Source organism: Gouania willdenowi, chromosome 20 (genome assembly GCF_900634775.1).
Source record: "Gouania willdenowi chromosome 20, fGouWil2.1, whole genome shotgun sequence".
NCBI classification, from domain to species: Eukaryota; Metazoa; Chordata; class Actinopteri; order Blenniiformes; family Gobiesocidae; genus Gouania; species Gouania willdenowi.
The window spans coordinates 21,483,536-21,496,743 of record NC_041063.1 but is presented as its reverse complement, the minus strand read 5'-3'; the positions used below and the strand labels follow the sequence as shown (position 1 = coordinate 21,496,743).

The 13,208-nt window shown below is 38.1% G+C and overlaps 2 protein-coding genes across 3 annotated transcripts in view; both read right to left on the bottom strand.

Moving 5' to 3' along the window:
- Positions 1–1,432: 1,432 nt before the first annotated feature.
- klhl34 (kelch-like family member 34) lies at positions 1,433–3,783 on the bottom strand. Its single transcript, XM_028434508.1, has one exon. It carries the CDS (start codon positions 3,514–3,516, stop codon positions 1,720–1,722), a length of 1,797 nt encoding a protein of 598 aa, XP_028290309.1. The 5' UTR covers positions 3,517–3,783; the 3' UTR covers positions 1,433–1,719.
- Positions 3,784–5,362: 1,579 nt separating this feature from the next.
- Positions 5,363–13,208, bottom strand: part of smpx (small muscle protein X-linked) — a 16,604-nt gene continuing 8,758 nt past the window's right edge. For both annotated transcript variants that reach the window (XM_028477307.1, XM_028477306.1), the window contains exons 3-5: positions 8,719–8,805; positions 8,485–8,622; positions 5,363–5,889 (exon numbers count right to left, since the gene is read on the bottom strand). In XM_028477307.1, coding sequence (XP_028333108.1) covers positions 5,872–5,889; positions 8,485–8,622; positions 8,719–8,805 — 243 coding nt within the window. In that variant the 3' untranslated portion in view covers positions 5,363–5,871. The remainder of the gene's footprint in view (positions 5,890–8,484; positions 8,623–8,718; positions 8,806–13,208) is intronic.

The following is a 13,208-nucleotide window of genomic DNA, read 5'->3' as shown; positions in this document are numbered from 1 at the left end:
CTAAAGTAATACCATTTCTGAGGCTGTAGATTTATTTTGAGGATTTTCTTTTTTAGAAAAGACATAGTGTAGGCCTTGAAGATCAACAAATCATTTGCTCAAGCAAAAAATGATGTAAAAAATTGAAATTCCGGCTCAAAAGTTTGTTTTGATCTCCACTGCAAACACTGTTTTTATTGACAATGTCAGAAAAGCTTTGCACATTAAATTGTGAGATGTAAAGATAGGGTTAAACACTGATACAGAGCTTGTTTCATGTTTATTTATACAACAATGTAGCAGGTACTAAATAGTGGTAAAATAGATTAACACTGTGTGTTTCATTAACTACCACAGCATTTTAGGTTTGTCTTTAGAAACCTCATCATATCAACCAAATCTCTGTTTTTTTCGCCAAACGAAGCGTTGTTCAACAGGCTCAACACAACTAATAAAGCAGTATCACCAACCAATACAAGGGTTTTATTTAGAAAACAACTGTATTAATATCACGAAACACATTTTCATTACTTGTGGTAACATTTAAACGTCATATGGTATATTTAACAAAAACTAAACCATCATTAGATTTGTGCGTCTCTTTATACTTGTTCAAACACTTCTTTGTTACAGTATTGTTCTAATTTAGCTTTTATTAGTCATTTTTCCTCATTGCTTCCAAGCTAATAAGGAGTAGCACTATACAGAAACGGCTACATTAACAACACTTTATTAGCAAATGCAGTCACAAGTCATAAGATTACCCTTGAACGTGTGTTTTATCTGCTCATTCTCAACACCAAAAATGCCTAGTTTCTATCAGAATAGCCCTATCCACCCTCATGTTTATCGTAGTTAGCTAATAGCTTATTACCTTAGCATGCTGGAAGGAATCTCGGCTAAATCTAGCATGTGCAAAGAAGCTAATCTGTTCAATATCTGTTTTAATGAAGCTAAAAAATACCATTTTGTGGCATTATATATATATATATATATATTGTAGATTTCAGCTAGGTAATTGTATTTGGATACACTGGATCTTAGCATTATGTGAAACATCTGACAAATAAGGTCATGACCAGAAGCGCTGCTGTTCAGCATTGGTTGAAGGCACCAGGTTTTTTTTTGTAATAGTTATCGTCGCTAACATATTAAATCCTGCTGTTTCTTCAGTGTCTTTATTATTCATGCCCATACTTGTGGTGTGTATGTATTCAAAAGCAATAGTGAGTTTTCAAAGCTGAGTTTAATCTTTTAAAGCCCCATAAGATTGAAAAAAGCCTGTTTTGAAGACGGAGAGTAGAGGAAACCTTTTTTACCCTTAACAAAATGTTAAATTAACCAGTTTGTAGACACATTTTTACCAGCCGCAAACAAAAAATCTAAAATAAAATTTAAGTACTGTGTTTTGGGTATTTTACATTGAAAATTTGCCACTTGCGTTTGTGCGTGCATCACTCTTGATTGATGCCTGATTTCCCCACTCCAGGAAAATTTTAACCAACTTGGAAATAACTAATTTACACCCAAGTGTGAAAGCTTTTTTTTTTCATTTTTTGAGGTTCAGTCAGCCTTTCATCACTTCAGTTTTTATCACTCAGTGACTAACTATGAATATACTTTTTTGTGCATGATTTTGTTCTCGTATTTAAAATCTCAAGCACAAGTTTCAAATCTTTTTGCCCAAGCTCAAAAGCAAACTTCCTATGTCAAAGTTCAATGCCTAAAATAACCCACGCCCTAATCCGGCAGGGGTAAAAGAGTGCACTCAATCCCGGTGAGAGGTCTGGGAAGCTGGCCGATCTCTTTCCAGCAATCTTTCTTTGTATCATACTCCAGCACGCTCTTCACATTCACCTGTTGCCCATCATTCCACCGTGTCCCTCCAAACAGCAGCAGATTACCAGATGCTGTGGGTACCATCCCATAATTAAAGGATCCTGTGAAGAGCGGTTTGAGGCGGGTCCAGTGGTCCGACTCTGAATCGTATCGCTCAATGTCACAGAAAGGTTCGTATTTCCCCAACAGGGAGTAGATGTAGCCGTGGGCGGCGGCCAAGCGATGGCTGAACCTTGCAATTGACATGGACGCCCTCTTTTCCCAAACTCTGCCTTTAAGGCCCAAGCTAATAAATTCTCTACTGCCCACTCTGGGCTCTTCATAGTTATTGCTACCGATGTTCAAAACATTATCTGACACTCCACCCGACACATAAACACTATTATCAAGCACTGTTGCAGCGTGACCATAAAGTGGTCGAGGCATTGTCGGTCCTTTCCTCCACTTACCCGTGGCGATGTCGTAAAATTCGACAGAAGCCACTGACGTGCGCTCTGCAGTAATCGGATTTGTGTTTTGTCCCCCGACAATGTAAATCAAGTCCTCCACTACACAGCAGGTAAACTGCGCCCGACTTTCCAGCATCGACTCTCCTTGTTCCCAGCAGTCAAATCGCGGATCGTACCTCCACACCTGATTGGATGTTGCCACGCTGACTGACTTCTTGGGTTCCTCGTTTTCGTTTTCCATTTCCTCGCCTCCCAAGACAAAAAGAAACCCTCCCAAAGAGCAAAGACAGGAGTTTCTGAGTCGAAGGGGTAGGGTGCATCCCAGAGGTGAGAATTTTCTGATTCTGGGGTCAAACGTCAATAACTGCTGCTCGGGACCTTCAGCACTGAATCCAGCCCCAACGAGCAGCACACGATTAGGTGATGCTCGCAGTGTTGACTGTTTGCTTTGGTTGATTGGCTGGGCTGAACCAAGTCGGTGGTATTCAAGTGCCCGAGTCACCTGACTTCGGATCAAAGGTGAAGTCATGGCACAGTGACTCTTGCTTAAAGTGGTTAAGTCAGAGGTGGTGACCAGTCCAAAGCGGAGATGACTAAGAAGTAGGTTGGATTTCAAGAGGGGGAGGGGTCCATTTGCTTCTAACCAATCCAGAGCCAGCTTTATGAGCTCCACTTCTTTGACTCCTGGTATCTCGTCTGTGTCAAATACTGCCAAAAGGGACTGGATGTTCAAGTTTAGGAGATCGTCTCTGCTCTCTCTGAGCAAGTTTCTCATTACCCTGGCAATGGTTTGATTGGCAGCTTCAAATGCATCTGACAGGCCATGCCGCTCAGCCAGGTTAGCATAGGAGCAACAGTTTTCCGTATTTAAACCATCAGTCATGAATTGCTGGCAGATAGACACAGCAGGATCTACTTGGAGGTACCTAGCGGCCTCCAGGACATCTGGAATTGTGGAGTGTGACAAGCTAAGCCAGCCCGAGTACAGGAAGTCCAGGATGGCCTCTAAACCTTGAGGCGTGAGAGCCAGGAGACAGATGGTGCTCGCTCTGCTTTCTGCTGTACTCTCCCCAAAAAGGGCCCAAAAATAGTCACTGGAGCTGGCCAGGAGGGCACGATGACATGGGAAGGACACGTCGCCAACCTCCAGGACGACATCGCACATCTTCCCCATAGAGCGCAAACGCTGGAAGCCAGAGAGGAGTCCTGTTCTGTGGGCAGAACTGTAGAGCACTGAGTAGCTATCCATTCAGAGTGTAAAAAAAAAAAGGTTAACGAATGCAAAAATGAGTTTGACGAAGACTGCATAGAAAAGAAAAAACTAGAAAATGAAGAAAAAGTCGACAAAAGGATGCTGATGAGAAGCTGCGGCGAATAGAGCCTTTAGCCTGTCGTGCTCTCTCCATCTGTGTTTTTGTCCTGCTGGGTCTGCAGCACGGGGCATGTGACACTGTGATAGGGAGGTTAATAACTACCCCTTACATACACACGCAATCTTTCCCTGAATGTTGGCCCCCAAACCTGGCCTGTCACCATTCTCTCACTCTCTCTCTCTCTGTCTCTGTCTCTTTCTCTCTCTCTCTCTCTCTCTCTCTCTCTCTCTCTCTCTCTCTCTCTCTCTGTCTCTTTCTCTCTCTCTCTCTCTCTCTCTCTCTCTCTGTCTCTCTCTCTCTCTCTCTCTCTCTCTCTCTCTCTCTCTCTCTCTCTCTCTCTATCCTACGCCAGCTCTAGCATTCATCTTCATCCATTTCTCTTTCCTCTTTTTATATGGAGTATCAGTAGAAATCAGGGCCAGCAGATGCAAGGATAAGCACACTGATCACTCATATCCACACGGACCAAGCTGGGAGGGGGGGCCCTGCAGGGTTTTAGTGTAGATCCTGGCGGATGAACTCATGGGTAAACACAGCTGCTGCAGTCCGCCACCACGATACCAGGAGCACGGTTACAAGGGCGCCTATCTGCTTCGTCATCACCACGGTGACGAGACAATAAACACAGACACAAGTTTGGCGAGTGCTGAAGTGTTTCTTGTTTGTGCAAGTGCCAGATGTAAGAGCGTGGCTCTTGGTGTCCGAGTAAAGCCGTGCCCTTTCGGAAGGCATTTAACCTTTGTTCGACCCATCACACACACGGATGTCACGCTATTATTTTTATACTATGAGTGAGGAACAATAATGGGACACCACCGAGTTTTCTCAAGGAGGTGTTTACAATGATACTTGGTGTGCTACTACTGTCGCCTGATACAACACATCAGTATGCAAAGAACATCACTTCACACCAGGTTCGATTTACTGAGGTATTATCGCCTCTGGATGGACGCTTGCTTTCACTCAAAAGTCAGTGTGTTAATGGTAATGCATGGCGTTACACTCGGCAACGATCTCGTTGCCCACCCTATACGGAGGAAATGCATGTTCATCTAACCCCGACCAGAACAGATCCTCCCGTGAGGGGCTTTAAACACTAGCCGTGCTTTTCTTACCACTGAATATGCAACTGTGACCTGATAAAGACTAAACTTAGCTACAGCTGCTGCCCGTGAATATGTTTTTCCCTGTGATGTGACGATGGATATCTGCTGAAATGGGTGCTGCACGCGTGTCTTATTGTATTAATAACTGTTTGTAAGATTTAAAATGTTTTACCATAAAAGTAAAACCATTGGCCTGTCTTTTTCTCATTTCTCCCTTTTTAAGGCAGAGACTCCTGGTGCCAATGCAAAAATTGCTGAAAGCTATGAACGTTCCCTCTTAAATTTAGTGTTTTTCTCCTCTAGGACACAAGCTAATTGGAAAAAGTAGCATAGCTTCCTATTCCTCGTGGTGTGTACCTAATTCTGATCTGATTTTTTTCTGTTAAAGCTCCTGGAGATATGTTTTTGTAAGACAAATACATGGTGTAGGCCTCATAGATCAATAAATCAAAGATCATTTGCTCGAGAAGACATTGCCATTTGAAGGTTTGCACTAATCTCCTCTGTAAACACTCTCTTATTGACATTTTTGTAAAAGATTCTTGCATTTCATTGTGCGATGTGGAATTTTGTAGACGGATGCATAGAAGTTTTTTTTAAGAAACCAATCAAAACATTTGGTTGAATAGATGAAAACATTTTGATTTATTGCAGTTTTATTTATATTTATATATATATATATATTACTTGAATTTACAATAGTAAAAAGCAAACAAACATTTTTTGAGATTGAAAGTCTTGTTGGAGACTCAAATCCACTCTTAGTTGGAGAGCAGGGCTAAAAAGTCTCTGGGATGAACACCACAACCTTTGGAGGAAAAATCTTTTTTTTTTTTAAACTTAACATCTGAAAAATAAACTTTAAAAAAAGGCAAGAAAACACCAAAGATGCACCTCAGTGACTACACAGAATCCAATGGAAGCGGAGTCTAAACACACGTTCTGGTTTGGACTCATTAAATGGTTTTTCATTTTTTGGAGTTATTTAGAGGCGACTTAATAGAAACCCGACACAACAGGAGCAGTTAGTTTCCAAACAGGTCCAGGTGTCTTTTTCTTCATCATCATCAGCAGCAGCAGCAGTAGCAGCCAATCGGCCTCAATAGAGATTGCCCATCATCCCGTTCACTCAGTAGCAGCTTCCTGATAAAAATAAAAAGATTGAATCAGATGGTGAATCTGGCCAAATAGAAGCTCGGTCTGGAGCCTACTTATCTCCCTTTTGACATTTTTCACTTCGGTTTCTCACTGAGGCTTCATCTACCTCGGGGGTGAACCACAATATCAGTTTATTTCTGTTTGAGTCGAATTGAAGTCATGCAGACATAAGCATCAGTGGCTCTGTGGTGAGGGAAATGTAAGGCATGTGTCCGTCACTGGCATCTAAAGAAAGCTTTTGTTTAAAGATAAATTCCTTCAAATTCAACATTTTGGAAGAATTTCAGTTTAACGAACACACTTGTTAAATTATCCTTTTTCCATTAAAACATGAAACATGGCGTGTAAATCATGGCGTGTAAATAATTTAATTTGATTATGATTTACTTAACCCATCCAGACACTACTTTAACTAGTAGTGTCCCTTTATCGACTTATATTGTTTACGATTAGTGTCTAAGATAATTAAAAAAAAAAAAAATCTGTTCTTCGTTATTTAATCTACTAAAGGGATGTGCAATATCAGTTTAAAACAAAACACAGAATTATTCTGAAGATAATAAAAAAATACACAATACAATAATTACACTCACAATAAGATGGAAAAATGCAAAATATCAACTCCAAACATACAAATCGAGAACGAAAATACATAATCTTTGAAAGCAAAAAAAGCAAAACAAAATCATAAATCACACAAAACAAAAACACACTAAATTACTCTAAACACACACAATAAAGCAAAATACAAAAAACAGCTTCAAACATTCAAAAAACACAAAACACACAAAATGACAGAAAAGCACAACAAGCTACAAAATAACCAAAATACACTAAATGACTAAAAACCCACAAAACAACAACAAAACACAAAAAGAACACACACAATCTCAACAAAAATACACAAAACGTCTAAAGACCACTCCACACTTTTGTTTTTTCCTTTATTGATTCTCAAATTGGTCAATATTCTAAAAAAAGATAACCCCAAAAAGATGCAGAAAACTAAATGAAATATCAGGAAACTACAAAAAATGACAAGAAAAACACACTAAAGGATAAAAACGTATCTACAGTTAAGCTCTGCATGCGTTGTAGGAAGATATTTTCCATCCATGGGGCTTAGAATTGTCAGAAGACCTATTGATGGAGAGCAGAGTATCGTCTGCGTATCTGTTTAACCTGTCACCTTTGTGCATTAGTATATCAATTTTCTTCACCTGCTAATCACACCTGCAGTAGTCAGCAGCCCTACTTGTGTTTTCCTTTATCCTGAAAATGTTTTGTTTTGTTGTTTGTTGGTTCATGTGGGAGCTGTGCTGACTCTCTGCATGGCTGCTGCTGTCGTTTGGAAACGTTTTTTTCTGTGGCTTTAACTCGGAGCAGCTTGTGTGTGTGTGTCCATCTCTTTCTCCTGTGTGTCCCACACACACACACACACACACACACACACAACACCCACACAGTTTGGGCCGAGCTGAGTGGAGCAGCTCTGTTTGGATATCGAGGTTTCTGTGTCCTACTGAGAAAGTCAAAGCACAGTCTGCCCCTCAAAAGCTTTCGCCTGCATTAAAATGTGTATAAATATAGTGCCTGACTCAAGCCATCAAGCCCACACGCGCGCGCGCACACTCACGCACTCGCACACCCAGATGCCACGTGATGCAAAATGTGGATATTTAAATAATGTATTTATTAAGATTGTAAAAAAAACTATTTGCATTTGAAGATCTAACAAAAGACACAACAGTGAAAATTTGCCATGAAAATGGAATTTTATAACAAAATACTGAACATTTTTTCATGGACTATAATTTTAAGAAAGAATTTGAAATTCCTAAAAAAGAAGAAAATAAAACAAAAACTTGTAATTCCTCGTGACAATTTTTTTTTCTTATTGGAAATAGTACATTTGGCTAATTTTTCATGAAAACGTCCCATACAGTACCTGGAAGAATAACTGCTAGAAAAACTTTAAATCTTTATATTTTTTTTAACAAGGTGTATTGAAGAGAAAGGAATATATATATATATATATTTAATTTTTATTTATTTTAAAAAAATGTTACTTTTTGAGCTTGGCAGTCAAACTGTGTATGGATTTATTTTTTTATTAAACAAATCATTTTTACATTTTTTAAAGACCAGTGACTGATAAGCAACTGGTTTGAGGAGAATACAATTGTTTAAATTATAGTTATGTGTAAAAAACCTAAAAAGTTACATCTTTTTTTTAAAAGATGAAATGAATAAAAAGTCAAAATTTTGGAGACACTAAATATTAGCTATGCAATAAAGATAAAACAACAAAAACACACAAATTGACTAATAAAATGCAAAACAAAAATAATATACAATATGGCAGAAAAATACAAAAAACAACAAAAAATACAATTAAACTATTACACAAACAATTACACTAAAAACACACAAAATGACAACAAGAGCTCAGAAAGTACACAAATGTTAATTAAATTAAATTAGATCAAATTTGGCATCTATGCTCTATGATGACTTCCTGTCTGCTGTGACTGGTATATGAAGTATGTATATGGTTATAGATGGACTGGTGAAACCTACTGGTTGGTCCTTGGTGACCCATCGTAGCTCACTCTTGACGTTCTGCAGCTCTGAAAGGTTCACAGGAGGCCCAGGTAGCTTCACGGCTCCTGGTAACGCCTTCTTCTCCTCAGGTGTCTCAGCTGTTGGGGGCGGAGCCTGTGGAGGCCAACCAATCAGACGCAGCCATCACCATATGGATACTTTCTTTTTTTTTTTTAAATTTTCCAGATGTCAACAGCTGTGTTGCCTCACCTCCTCTGTGTCTGCTGTCTCCTCTCTCCTCCTGACAGGATGTCCCGCCCCCGGACGCAGAGCTCCCATCGGGATGTTCAAATTAGCCTGAGGGAGGAGCCACGACAGCCAATCAGAGCCTTCTATTGCTGTACTGAGGTTATGTGTGTGTTTGTATGTGTCAGGGTTGGGCTCAAATATAATTGTAATCGCGAAATTGTTAATTAATAATTAACAATTATGGCGTGATTATAATTGTAATTGTAATTTCAAAAATCTGTTGCGTTCGTAATCGTAATTAAATTTTAATTGAGTTCAGATAATTGACGTGAAAATTCTATTAAAAATTGTCAATTATAATTTAACACAAAACTGGGGAACCATGTTACAGTTCTATGTACAGTTGTACACATACTTATGTCGTTAATAATTATTAAATTATGTTTCATATCAAGCTCTCCTACATTTTACCATTTTAAAAAACTAAATTGAGGTGTATACCGACAGAAAAAATGCTCAGACGCCCACACCGAATATATTAAAACCTATATTTTCATTGATTAGGAAGTCTAACAAGCTAATCAATAGATATTTGTTTTAAATGTATTTTACAGCTGATTTAGGACACGTAACGGCTCAGTAATTGTGATTGATTTTAATTGAACTTTAGAAATTGAGAGCGTAAGTGTATTTTACTTTTTGAGGATAAAAAAAAGTTGTAATTTAATTGTAATTGGGAAAATATGCCGGCCACTGTAATCGTAATTGAATTGTAATTGAACATGGGTAATTGGAAACATAATTGTAACTGAAAGATGTCATTGACCCCAACCCTGGTGTGTATGTGTGTGTGTGTGTGTGTGTGTGTGTGTGTATGTGCTAATTTCCATAAAAACATGAACCTCTTTCAAAGGTGGAGAAAATAATGTTCATATACAAAACGTATGGTGTCAGAGGAATGTGCAGGAACACACACACACACACACACACACTGACCATGCTGTACAATGTACTGCCTGCTCCTGTGACCTGGTTGGGTTTTTGCTCTGTTCTGTACATCTGCTCATATTGTGCCTCATGTATTGGACCCATGATGGTGTTTTAAACGCCCCGTCATCGGCAGCATGTTTACCCACGTTTGGACATTTCCTCCAACGTTGCTTTGTCTGGAAACGTCACTGCTTTAATGCTTAGCACGCCTTCAGCAATCATCCAATCACAATCAGCCAAAGATCCAATGGGATAAAACCCTAAATTCACACTGCAGCCTCCTTCACAATAAAAGCATGTTTTCGAATTATAAGTATGATGTAAAAAAATAAAAAATAAATAACGTAGTGAGGGACTCCGATTTTTTTTTCTTTTTACGTGAAAAATGGAGGGAAAACACAGGATTCATGTTCTGAAGGCAAAAAAAATTCTGATGGTTTTTTGAAATGCCTCATATACATGTTTTGGTTTGAGATAATATAATATCGTACTTTTTCTTGCTGTTTTTCATCAGAAAACGAATGACTGAATGTGCAGCAAGTGGACCATACAAAGAAATATGTCTAATTTTGCTGACATTCTTGTTTCAAATCTTGCGGTACATAATCACGGCGATGTAGGAGTTGGTGCAAAATGAAATGGAAATGGCTAAATAACACAAGCTAAACCCTATCACGCATTTCCATGTTGTTATTCCCGTAAAACGCATGTTCGTAATCTCGTGTGATTTCAGGGTAACCCTCCCGTCTTCCGTAAGTCACCTGAAGCATATAATTATAAAGTTTATAACATTAGTTGACTCTTTTAGTCCTATTTAGCATGTTTGCTACCACTTCAAGAAGTTGAAAACCAGTAAAGTCAAATAGGTAAACCGAAGCCGAAATCGGAGTCCCTAACAACGTTGTCTTCACACAAGCAATAACTCGACCCCTTTTACCGATTTTATTTGCTTTGTAAATATTTTTGCCATCACACGCACACCGGCCACTTATGATTATGTAAGCGCGTTTAAGTTGCTTGTTAGCAGAAATAGCTGTTTAACCACGTGACATATTAATCCAGGATAAAGCCGAGCATCAGGGGTTGGAAAAAGGATTCAAGTGTCCTTAAATGTAAAAAGGTTTGTGTGTATTGGAGGTTTACAGAGAATCATCTAAAGGAAGCAACAATCTATGATCATTGGGGGATGGACCGAAAGGTTCCAGAATGTTACTAATTCTTTGGTTTGTAAAACAACTGGATGGTAATTAAGGCTGCTTTAAAAAAAATGATGAAATGATGCAAAGAAATGCACAAAAAGTGGTTTGAAAGCGATCTAATCTTTAACTTATGTGGAAATGTAGAGATTTGTGACAATTATTTACAAGAATGAACTTACTTTATCCTATATCCTTTGTCCAAACATTTTTTGTCATGACTTTGGTGCGTCAGTAATTATCATCACATCAGGGAAAGCTAAAAACGAGCCTGAAACCGAATTTAGAATCATTTGAAATGGAAAATCTGAGGCCATAGACATGTCAGAAATGGGAGGAAACTATCCGTTTAAGCTAAGCAAATCATCATGTACAGTAGATAAGTTAAAGTACACAATATAATATAATGTTGTTATTTCTGTTTTACTTGGTGGCATCGACAGTTGATGAGTTTTCGGGTTAGTTTTTAAATTAAACAAATTCACTCCACATGTAGTTGTTGAGATTTTTAAGTACAAGTCAGTGTGGTATGCTAATGTTTTAAAGGCTAATACTTAAGCACTTTATTACTGTTATAAGTTAAGAATATGAAATATTCAGCCAGTTCAATAAAACACCATTCTGGATAATAAAACAAGTGAGAAATACATTTTTTCAACACATCAATGCTCTGCCTTTTTGATTAAAAATCTATTCCCACCACTGCTGCAAACAACCTTAGGTTTTATTCAATCACTCCTGACAGATGGTTCATGGATATTTTTATAGTTGGCTGAACTGCTCCATCTAGTGGGTTTAGCAGGACATTTTCAGCCACATAAAGTAAAGTAGATTCCATTGGCAATGGGAGGCCCGGGGACCACATGCATCCCATGGTCTAATTCTGTGTGGCCCCCCCAAAAAAACACATAAATGACTCCAAAAATACACATAAATGACAAAAAAAACACACACAATTTGGCAGAAAAAAAGGATAATAAAAATACACAAGTTGACTCCAGAAACCCAAAATAACAAAAATACACAAAATGATTCCAAAAACACACAAAATGACAGGAAAACACACAAAACGAAAACAATAATGCACAAAATGACTTCAAAATAACACAAAATGGCAGAAAAATACATTAAAACAAAAACAAAAATCCAAACGCTGACTCCAAAAACCCAAAATAATAACAAAAATAAATAAAATGGCGCACAAATTATTCCAAAAACGACTTAAGGAGAGAAAATATGTGCACAATGATTCAGAAAACAGACAAAATGACAGAAAGATTCACAAAACAACCACAAAAATATACATAAATGACTCCAAAAGGACGCAAAATGGCAGAAAAATACATTAAAAAAAAAAAAAAAAATACACTAGCTTACTCTAAAAAACCATAACAATAACAAAAATGCACAAAACGACTGAAATTATTCCAAAAACACTTGGTGTAAAAACATGTGCAAAATAACTCAAAAAACATAGATATCCTTTGTTATTTCCTGTGTTAATGCTCAGACATGAATGTTGATAATGTGGCCTTCGGTCATATCTAATCAATAGGCAATAATAATAAGATATTTTAAGATCTATAATGTTTACCTAATGTCTGCTGTGGTGAAAATTAGGATTTTATTTCCTCTATTGCTAGATAGTAAGGTTAAACCACCAAAACTTTTATTTTGAAATTATTCCTTTCCAGCTTGTCTGCATTGCTGCCTTGAGTTATCGTGACCGTTCCGACTAAATGTCTCTAAATACTGACTGGACGACGACGTGTTTGAATATGTTCATGTATTCCTGAGCCTGGTGTTTATTCTGCTGTATGATCTAAGTCGACTGCAGTCCCACTGGCTTCTCGTTATACATAAGTAATGCTGTCATTTCACAATAAAGGCTGTATGTCTGCAGGGCTGATGGATGCTACAGCTCCAGCATTAGTCACCATTCGGACACAAAAAGCAGCAGATTTTTTCATTCCAGAGCCAGTGCAGCACAATGAAGCGTACACCTAGAATCCACCTTGTGTTCCTAATGCAAGGATCTGCCAACAAGTGCTTTATATACAATATTCAATAAATACAAAGTATACGTCCTAAGGTCACACATATTACTTTCATTACAAATATACAGTTTTAATCCCTACCATGATCCTTTTTCTTTATATCCTTTCCCTTAAAGCTGCGAGACAGGATAATTAATTTTATCTGATAAAGACGTTTTGATCTCCAACAAATTGCATTGTGGGATGTGGAGTCCCCGTAGATGGATGCGTCGAAGTGTTTTCTACTTTATTCTTGCTTTGATTTCTTGTGTTTCATTTAATTTCATCC